This window comes from Lactuca sativa, chromosome 7 (assembly GCF_002870075.4).
Source record: "Lactuca sativa cultivar Salinas chromosome 7, Lsat_Salinas_v11, whole genome shotgun sequence".
NCBI lineage: Eukaryota > Viridiplantae > Streptophyta > Magnoliopsida > Asterales > Asteraceae > Lactuca > Lactuca sativa.
The window spans coordinates 19,726,682-19,738,070 of NC_056629.2; the positions used below are offsets into that span (position 1 = coordinate 19,726,682).

The 11,389-nt window shown below is 34.4% G+C and overlaps 1 protein-coding gene across 1 annotated transcript; it reads left to right on the forward strand.

Annotated features, from left to right (window-relative positions):
- The first annotated feature begins 701 nt into the window (after window positions 1–701).
- On the forward strand, window positions 702–8,469 carry LOC111891042 (subtilisin-like protease SBT2.4). Its single transcript, XM_023887130.2, has 9 exons — window positions 702–831; window positions 1,516–1,673; window positions 1,985–2,382; window positions 2,469–2,564; window positions 2,640–2,709; window positions 2,777–3,059; window positions 3,227–3,567; window positions 3,854–4,394; window positions 8,060–8,469. The coding sequence occupies exons 1-9, from the start codon at window positions 702–704 to the stop codon at window positions 8,467–8,469; spliced, it is 2,427 nt and encodes an 808-aa protein (XP_023742898.2).
- Window positions 8,470–11,389: the final 2,920 nt, after the last annotated feature.

The following is an 11,389-nucleotide window of genomic DNA, read 5'->3' on the forward strand; positions in this document are numbered from 1 at the left end:
TATTTATTGAAATGGCAAACAATTAAATATTTCTTTCATCTCAAATTGAACCTAAGACCTCCTAGTTGGTTGTTAGATTAGGAACTTTCATTTTAGCCAGGTAGGTTATCTCAAAGTATATTAAGATTGATGAGAAATTAAATATCTTTATATTTTTTTTCTATCTAATTAAATGATTATATGTGTCTCATTAGTATACTAAAATATTATTAAATTTCATTAAATATGCATTAAATCTGACATATATTACCATTTAATTAGATAGGAGGATTTATATTGAAATAAAAAAATAAAAGGATATTTAATTTCTCTAGATTGATAGATTCCTGGAAAATTTATCATATTATCTTATCTTGTTATTAACTAATTATTAAATGCCTATTATAAATCATAAGTCAACAGCATTTGTATTTTCATTCAACCAATATTATTCAATATTCAATGAAGATAAATAAATAAATAGATAAATGTGTAATAAATAAAAAATCATTACATTTAAAATAAGACACAAGAAACATGACATATAAAACGTTTTTATTCATCATAAGAAACCAAAAAGGTCCTACAAATGCAACGGTTACACAAAGAAAGCCAGCTGATTAACATGCTTTTTCAACATTTAAAATGCTGTTAACCATTTATTCCTGTATTATTATTACTGCCAATACAAACCCACATCGATCTCTCTCCTTGTATTGACAATGACAGTTTCTCTGCGATTTCGATTTGTTTTCCTATTTTTGTTTTGCACCATTTGTGTTGCAGAAGAAGAACGAAAAATATACTTGGTGATGGTGGAAGGCGGTCCACCAGTTGCATTTTTTGAAGATAACACAGTTTCTCGTAAACCTGGCAAAAAAATAGACTTTGATAGGTGAGTTATATATCGGGAGTTTCAGTGATCATTTTAGATAATATATGCCTATTTTTTACGTTGATACCTAGTGTTCAAATATTTCTTTGTGAATGACTATATAGTTAATTTTGACATCCAGTTCTATAAAGTTTAATAGTAATTTTTTTAAATTTTAATTTTCATATAATTTTATCATTCAATTAGTCTACAAAGTTTAATAAATATATTTCAATAGAAAAGTTAAAATAACCATATGATGGTTCTCAACTGGGTAAGTTGGTAAGCAAGTCAATAATTTTGTGCCATCAAAATCATGAAACAAGTCTTTTTGTTTATATTGCGAGCTTCACATGAAAATATTTTTTACTTTTAAACATCATTCATCGAATTTAATATTACTATATTACATTCGTCCCACATAAATGTTAAACTATTTTTTAGAGGTCCCATAAAAAAATAAAAAAGTAACCCGACCACTTTTTAACGTGTATTAAACAAAATAACGAATTTTTTTACCATAAATAACCATCTGGTATGGGCACCGGATCAAGAAAAAACATTTTGTTTATTGATTCTACAAAAGACATTTCAGATTTTGGATTTCAAAACAATTCGAAGTTTGTACGCAACTAATAGCCAGTTTTTATGAACACCTTTTTGGCATATGTACAGTGAAGTATTAAAGGCTCACGCAAAGCACTTGGAAGACTCTCATGATCAACTTCTACAATCCACGTTAGACGAAGGAGCTTACAACAAGCTTTATAGTTACAAACACATTGTCAATGGCTTTTCTGTCCATACTACCCCTACTCAGGTCCTTTCTTTCATACCATTTCTATGCTTTTCACCATGGATAGAATGAAATTAAACATTATAACAGAATAAATCATTACATTATATTGTCATGTTTGATTGGCTATTTCCATAAGAAAATTTATGTTACCAAATTATACAATATTTAACTGTAACAAAATAAAAAAGATTCTTATTCCTTCACGAATGTCCCATTTCATTCCCTATAGAATGAACCATCCCATTCCATTCGTGATTCCATTGTATGAAACACTACCTAACAAGTAAGATCTCTATTAATCTTCAATATCTTTTTTGTCATTTCACATATAGGCCAAGAAGTTAAAGAAAGCACCAGGAGTTAAGTTCATAGAGAAAGATAGAGGAGTGAAAATGATGACAACTTATACCCCTAACTTTTTAGGGTTACCACAAGGAGTTTGGACAACTGAAGGAGGCGATAGCAATGCAGGTGAAGGGATCGTTATTGGTCTTGTTGACACCGGTATTAATCCGTTTCACCCAAGCTTCGCATATGATCCATGGAACGGGTACCCGAGGAACCGGACTCAGTTCCCAGGGGTCTGTGATGTGGGGCCTCATTTTCCAAAGAGTTCGTGCAATGGGAAGATAGTTTCGGCTAGATTTTTTGCAGCTGGAGCACAAGCGACTGGCAAACTAAATGCCTCAATCGATATCTTGTCCCCCTATGACTCGGTTGGACATGGAAGGTATAATTGAGACCGAGGTGAAAATGTGAAGACTGAATATGAAATATTTCATAAGATAATTAAAAATGGTTCTTTTTTTTTTTCAGTCATACAGCATCAACTGCTGCTGGTAACCATGGAGTTCCAGTGGTTGTCAAAGGATCCTACTATGGAAAAGCTAGTGGGATGGCGCCACGTGCACGGTAATGAGTCAAACATTGTAAGTTGTGGTAATATCATTGTACATTTGACTTACTTGTGACACCATTTTGACACAGAATTGCTGTTTATAAGGCTATATATCCGAGTATAGGAACTAGAACAGATGTTATTGCAGCAATGGATCAAGTAAGGTCATCCCCACCCCCACATCGTCCTTGTGTTTCACTTCACTAAGAAACTGGTAATGATGCAGGCAATAAAAGATGGAGTTGATATCTTGTCACTTTCAATAGGGCCAGATGAACCTCCAGAGAAAACGATTACTATGTTAAGCATGTTTGATATCTTTATGTTGTTCGCCCACAAAGCTGGAATTTTCGTGGTTCAAGCAGCTGGTAACCGCGGTCCAGGCCCATACTCGACAGTCTCATACAGCCCGTGGGCCGTAGGTGTGGCTTCATGTGACACCGATAGAACCTACCCCAGCTCTCTTGTTCTTGGAAATGGCCAAAGATTCAATGGCATCGGATTATCAGGTATATACTTACATAAATGGTCAATGGTTTAAGATTCTATCATTTACACGTTTCCCTTCCAATGTGGATAAGGATCCTTGACTTCGTGTGGACTCTACGCTACCAGTGTTCGACATGTTTCAGCTTATAGATTGTTTAATAGCCCTTCCTTCTATTGTGATTTACAGGACCAAGCTTTGGAGCAGGGTTGCTAAAATATAAGTTGGTGTTGGCAAAAGATGCAGTCGTGGCAAATGGAAATTTTCCGAGGACCCCACAATACATAGACGAGTGCCAACATCCTGAGGCATTTGATCCCGTAATCGTACGACAAAGTGTTGTTATATGCATGTTTTCAACAGGGTTTAGTAACGGAACTTCAACTCTAAAAGACATTGCCAACACCGGGAGGGCCCTAGGGTTTATAGGTTTTGTGTTTGCTGCTAATCCTAGTTATGGTGATTTTATAGCTGAGCCATATCCATTCTCTATTCCTGGAATCGTGATTCCAAAAGCTAACGACACACAGGTATAAATAGCAATATACTTTCATTGATTTGGTTATTACAAAATCCTCTTTTTATTTCTTCATATAACAACATTGTATTTTGAAAACACTATAATCAGTGTCAACAGTTTCTAGTATGTTTGAGTTTGAGTACCCTTTCCAAAATACATTGTGTCCATATGAAACAAATGACAACATTAATACATGCAATAGAAACAAATGACAACATTAATACATGCAATAGAAAGAACTAAAAGTAGGATGCTATAATACATAAGTAAATGAAAATACGTTGTTATTCTTGCAGATGATAATGGATTACTACGAGAAGAAAACCGAAAGAAATAATAAAGGAGTTGCAATAGCTTATCATGGAAGAGCAGCTATAGGAGAAGGTAGATTTGCCAAGTATAACACAAAAGCTCCAATTGTGAGTAGATCTTCTTCAAGAGGACCTAATTTTATCGACATAAAACGGAACCCGATAGATTTGTTGAAGCCCGATATTTTAGCTCCTGGACACTCGATTTGGGCAGCTTGGAGCCCAATGAGCGTGAAAACTCCGATTCTCGAGGGTTGTAACTTTGGATTGATATCTGGTACAAGTATGGCCACACCTCATATTGCTGGTGTGGCAGCATTGATCAAGCAACGACATCCTTCATGGTCACCATCAATGATTGCTTCCGCCATGGCAACAACCGCCACTACATATGATAATCGAGGGGAACCGATAATGGCCCAAGGTCGAGAACTGTATAAATTGCATCGTTCTACACCTTTTGACCATGGCGCGGGTCTTGTTAGTGCCACCAATGCTCTTGATCCAGGGCTCGTTTTTACATCAGGTAATGTTAATTTTTTTTATCCCGACTTGTATGTATCACAGGTGCATGTACCAAATTATGTTTCTCTTAAACCATCTCCAATCCACTTCCATTTTTTCCCTAAAAAATAGAGTAAAAAATAGGATAAATAGTGTTTCATTCCTACCCCTATTTTATTTTTTATCTCATTTTTACCCCAAAAAATATATTCCTAGTATATCCCATTCTTCCAATTTACATGGATTGTCAAACACACCCCATCTACTAATTTGGTTTTAACAAATATATAATATATATTTTTACATTACAATAATATTAAATAAGTAAGATTATATTTATAACACTTAATTATAAGCTATTTTAGAATACGTTGTCGTGTTTTAAAATTTCAATATGTATTTAAATTTTTATATAAATTTGATAAACAAAAAACAAACTTTATATTTATAATTAATTAATATATAACAAAATATTATAAGTATTAAATATTACATTTAAATTATAATTAGTAGATAAAAATAAGGGAAATCTCCATAAAAGTCCTACAATTTTACTCTAATTTACGAAAAAGTCACAAACTAAAATTTGTTTACGAAAAAGCATGAATTACCCGTAAAAATTGCGATTTGACCCCTTTTTCCCGGTTTATCGGTTTCATTACTTACATGTTTTATTAAAGTCTCATTATTTTACCCTATTTTACATATAAGTCCCAAACTAAAATTTAGTGATGATTTAACCATTTTCTCCAACAAGCATACATTTTATCAGTTTCATTGTTGATTTAGACACGTAGTCATTAAATTAGTTGATAAGATGGATACAATGAGTTATATAATACTATATTTACTGTAAAATTTGATATCCATCTCACCGGCTCATTTATGACTATGTATCTAGGTCAGCAATAAAACCAATAACATATGTGTTTCTAGGAAAAAATGGCAGGAAATGAGTTGATGTCTTATATGATGGATATATTGGGTTACATAAAATTAGAAATACAATTTAAAATTTCTTATAAACGTAAAAAATGATGAAGTTATTGCTAGTTTATGTAATTATGACAGTCTTCGCTGGATGTATTTTATATTCCAAAAAAAATATACAATATATCAAGATATCAAGTTTTATGGTAAACGTAGCATTATATAACCTAACATATCCATCTCATTAGCTCATTTAATGATTAGGTATCCAAGTCAGCAATGAAACCGATAAAATGTATGTTATATGGAGAAAATGGTTAAATTATCACTAAATTTTAGTTTGGGACTTATTCGTAAATTAATATAAAATAATGAGACTTTAATGAAACATTCAAATAAAGAAACCGGTAAACCGGGAAAATAGGGTCAAATCGTCATTTTTACCAATAATGCATGTTTTTTCATAAACAAATTTTAGTTTGGGACTTTTTCGTAAATTAAGGTAAACGTTTAGGACTTTTCTAGAGATTTCCCTAAAAATAAACTATAAATGTATTGTATAAAAGGAGAGACTAAAACCGACAACTCAAAGTTCATATCTATTTTTGGAGAAATGAATAATATAACACCATATTTTGTGTTATATTATTCATTTCTCTTAAAATTGGGGAATAAATAGGGTAGAGTTGGAAAAGAATGATAATTGGGGAAATAATGAAAATAGGAGTTGTTTGGAGATGCTCTTAGACTATCTCCAACCCATCTTTATTTTTTTCCCCATAAATAGAGTAAAAGATGGGGTAAATAGTGTTACATCTCCAACAATATTCCACTTTATACCCTATTTTTTATCCTAAAAAGTATATTCTTAGAATATTTTATTTTTGTAACTTATATATACTGTCAAATATACCAATCTACTAATTAGTAATGCTTTTAACAAATATATATTATACTTTTTAAATGCAATAATATTACAAATTATATTATCATAAAAAAAATATTTATATATAATAAATTTAAATTAATTATTAATTTATTATAAATAATTATTAAATAAATAAAATTATATTTATAATAAATATATCAAGATCACGATCATATTTGGTTACTATACTTTATAAATTATGCTATCGTGTTTCAAGTCTTTAGTATATATTTAATTTTTTATATGAATTCGATAAATAAATATTAAAGTCTATATTTATGATTAATTAATATAAATTAGTATATAACATAATATTACAAATATTAAATATTACATTTAAATTATAATTGGTAGATAAAAATAAACTAGAAATGTATAAAATAAAAAAGAGTGATTAAAATCGGCAATAAAAACTTCAACTTCAGTTTTTGGAGATATGAATAGTCTTCCCCCAAATATGGGGGAATACTATTCATATATCCAAAAATGGTAATGAAAATAGGCTAAAGTTGGAGAAGAATAGGAGAAGAAATGAAGGAAAAAATGGAGTTAGGGGGTGGATTGGAGATGCCCTTAGACAACCTAGCAATAGGCTTCTAGGGGTCACACAACACATTCTGATATTGCTATCGTCTGACGTTTAGCCGTTGAGTTTTGATGAGATTAGGGGTGAATAGCAGAAAATGATACCCACTTTCGGAATCGGAACTGTCTTAAGCGGTCCGGATCTCATTTTTTTGGAACCGCTACATGTTGTTTATATATATATATATATATATATATATATATATATATATATATATATATATATATATATATATATATATATATATATATATATATATATATATATATATATATATATATATATATATAAACTTACCAAGACAAAATAACAATGTTACATTTTGATACTTTGGACCAGTATGATGGTTATATAAGTGTAGTATGATGGTTATATAAGTGAAAGTAAAATCATGATAAAACATGGGTTTTGTCTAGTAACACACTAGCTAGAGTCTTGCATCGTTAATCTTGCTTAACTTTGAAAACATGATAATAAATAATCAAAATATATACTTATGAAGTTTCTTATTTGTATTTATAACTTACGAAAATAGAGGCGTATTTTTTAAACATAAAGTTAGACTCCAGCTATTACTTTTTTTTCGTGAAATTAATTTTCCATAAGTTATGTTTTATATATATATATATATATATATATATATATATATATATATATATATATATATATATATATATATATATATATATATATATATATATATATATATATATATATATATATATATATATATATATATATATATAATAGTTAATGGTTTGTAATGGTGGTTTTCAAATGAAGAAATAGTAAAACGGATTTAAACAACCGGGGTATCTGGTGTCGGAATCGGTTTTGGAGGTTCCGGTTACGGTTCCAAAATCTAAAGAACTTTTAAAACCGGTTCCTGTTACTACATTCCAAAAACTGTCGATTTCAGTTTCGATTCCAACTCTAGGCAATTAGGACGGGTACCTGTCTATGCTCACCCTAGATGAGATGAAAACTAGTGCTTAAATCCTTACATTTGGTGTAGGACGAACGAAATACTCATTATAGGGACAACCTCCCGTTCTACTACATATTTTACAACTATAAAGAAACCAAACCCCATCATAACTATATGGTTAAGCATGCATGAATGAAAGCGGTATCAGGATGGGTGACCCATAGCAATTCCAAAGCATACGAAACCTTAGCACTTATAGTTGAAGATGTTACAATACATTTTATGAATTTGTGTACTAACGTAATTATCAATCAGGGTTTGATGACTATATGAGTTTCTTGTGCTCAATTCCAAACACCGATCCAGATTTCATCAAAACCACAATCGGTGAACCATGCTCACACTCCTTTCGTTCACCATCAGATCTCAACGTCCCTTCGGTCACAATTTCATCACTCAAGGGATCACAACTAGTTAGAAGAATAGTCAAGAATGTTGCCAATGCGGTAGAGACATACGTTTATGCGGTGGTGCCGCCCCATGGAGTAGCAATCGAATTAAATCCACCATGGTTCACCATAGTTCCACAAGGCACCCAAGATTTGGAAGTCAAACTCATCGTTACACAAACAAACGATTCATTTAGCCATGGTGAGATTATTTTAACAGGAAGCTTGAAACACATAGTAAGAATACCCATTTCGGTATTACCTATCTCAATGTAAAACAATTAATCTTGATTATGTAAGAATAAAGTTGTTTGTTATCTTTATATAAAACATTACTATTATATTCTATGTCAATGATTAGAATCTAGTTCATTATATTCATGCATGACCACATCAGGACCTTCAAGATGGTAACTTTTTTGTCTTAAGGACTCAAATAGCACTAAGGGTGGCAACCCTAAGCCTAGAAATGGATTTGGAACCATAAAGCTCCATTCTTTGGACCAAAAAGGTCCAAAAACTCAACATAAGAGATCTAAGCATTCATGAGGCAAGTTTTGAGCTTTTTAACTCAAATGAGTGCTAAATGAGGATGATGTCTCAGATCCTTAAGCTCAAGCTACAAAAATTCTTCTTCACCAACTTCCTCTTTCTCCTTCCAAGCTCCAAGCTACTAAAACGGACTTCACAAGATCAAGATCACACAAGATGAAGAAGATTAGATTTCTAGGGTTTTTGAGTTAAGTAGGTTGGGGTATGGGACATAATGACATATATATGGCTTAAACCCTAAAAATTAGGGTTTTGAGTCATCTCGCGTACGTTGTGCGTACGTGCATCACCCCCCCCCCACCCCCCGCATCCAATGTTCCTACTATGCTTCGCGTACGCCAAGCATACGGCTTCAGCCAACCCAACTCAATAAAGGTCTAACTCATGATCCAATATTAATTCTCATAGTCCAACAAATAAATTACAATATTAAATAATTTAGCATTACCTCAAGTCACGGATGCTACAATTCTCCCCCACTTGAATCAGACTTCTTCATCGAAGTCCGCTGCCCTGAACAACTCTGGATAGTGCTCCCTCATCTCCTCATCAGGCTCCCACGTCCATTTCAAACCCTTGAAGTGCATCCACTGCACCTTTACCAACTGTATAACCTTGTTCCTCAAGGTTTTCGTCTTCCGATCGAGAATCGTTATCGGTCTCTCAATGTAGTTCAGGTATTCGTCCACCTGAATATCCTCCAAGGGTACAACTACAGAATCATCCACTAAACACTTTCGCAGATGAGAGACATGAAAGGTGTTGTGAATCTGACTGAGTTCTGCTGGAAGATCCAAACGATAAGCAACCCGACCCACCTGAGCTAAAACCCTGAATGGACCGATGTACCTGGGGCCCAGCTTTCCCCGCTTCCTGAATCGGATGACACATTTCCAAGGTGACACCTTCAGGAGAACCATGTCCCCTACCTGAAACTCTAGGTCCAATCAGCGCTTGTCGGCATATCTTTTCTGCCGACTCTGAGCAGTTTGGAGCCTGCTCCGGACCTGCTGGATCTTCTCAGTGGTTTTGAGTACCACCTCAGTACTCCCCATGACTCTTTGACCGACCTCACCCCAACAGATTGGGGTCCTACAATTCCTCCTGTAGAGCATCTTGAAAGGAGAAAAGGTCTATGTTAGAGTGATAGTTGTTGTTATACAAAAATTCCGCTAACGAAAGATACGTATCCCAACTCCCTCCAAAATCTAATACACACGCACACATCATATCCTCTAGAGTCTGAATCGTCCTCTCGCTTTGTCTATCCGTCTGAGGGTGAAAGGTTGTACTGAAGTGAAGACGAGTACCCATCTCTTCATGAAACCTCTTCTAAAATATAGAAGTGAAGCGAACATCTCGTTCTGACACAACCGAAACCGACACTCCATAACGTGCCACCACCTCGCGTACGTGGATCTCGACTAGCTTCTCAGCTGATATACTCTCTTGGATCAGGATGAAATGAACACTCTTGGTCAACCGATCCACAATGACCCAAATCGAATCCACTCCATTTGCAGTCCTGGGAAGATTTGTGATGAAATCCATAGTGATGTCTTCCCATTTCCACATGGGAATCTCCAATGGCTGCATCTTGCGATAAGGCCACTGGTGCTCGGTCTTGACTTTCCTGCAAGTCAAGCATCTCTCCACAAACCAAGTTATGTCCCGCTTCATGCAGGGCCACCAATAATCTGGGCAAAGATCATGATACATCTTCGTCGCCCCAGGATGAATGGAGACTATCGACTTGTGAGCCTCCATCAGAACCTGGTGTACACCGCCCTAGTAAGGAACCCAGACCCTCCGATGCAGGATCAACAACCCACGGATGTCGTAATTAAAGGAAGCCACCAGACCTATGATCCGTTAACACTTCCGACACTCCTCCTGCATACCCTCAACCTGAGCCTCCTAAATCTGTTCTAACAACAGAGTAATCATACCCTTGACCTGAGCCTCCCGAATCCATTCCAACAACGGAGTAATCACTATCATCCTCAGGCATATATCCTGAATCGGAGCCGTGACCGCCTTGCGGCTGAGAGCAGTGGCCACTACATTAGCCTTCCCTGGGTGATAAAGGATCTCCCACTCATAATCTGTAACGCCCGTAGATCAGGGCTAGTCAATTTAGAGACGATAAGCGTCAAAAATGACTTTTTGATAGAATATTATTTAGGATGGATAATCTTAACTAAGTTGTATTACATGTTACGAGGATTCCGTACATATAAAGAACGTCGAACTCCAAGTTATAACGAAGAAGTTATGACCTATCGAAGTTTCGCGATAGAACCGGTAAATGACGTAAAAAGTGAATTTATGTTGGAGCTATTTTTAGCCTTAGTGATCTAAACGAAAGTCGTAGTGTTCGCTAAACCGAGGGCGTGCATAAAAAGAACGCCCAAATCTGACTTCGCATGAAGAAGTTATGATTTTTCGAAGTTTCAGCTTAGCGGTATGCAGCCCAAATACTCTATTTGAGATCGAGTGACTTCTAGCCGAAACAATCTAAATGAGAATCGAAGATCTACTTAATAGTAGTGCAACGGTAAAAAGACAGACGAAAACGGAGTTCAGATGAAGGAGTTATGAATTTCGAATGGAGTTTTCCTGTCCCGGCCTACTATATTAAGAA

Coding starts and splice junctions, on each gene's coding strand:
- LOC111891042 (XM_023887130.2), top strand. CDS start 702: ATGACAGTTTCTCTGCGATTTCGATTTGTTTTCCTATTTTTGTTTTGC. Junction 1,674..1,984: donor TCCATACTACCCCTACTCAG/GTCCTTTCTTTC, acceptor TTTCACATATAG/GCCAAGAAGTTAAAGAAAGC. Junction 2,710..2,776: donor TTATTGCAGCAATGGATCAA/GTAAGGTCATCC, acceptor GTAATGATGCAG/GCAATAAAAGATGGAGTTGA.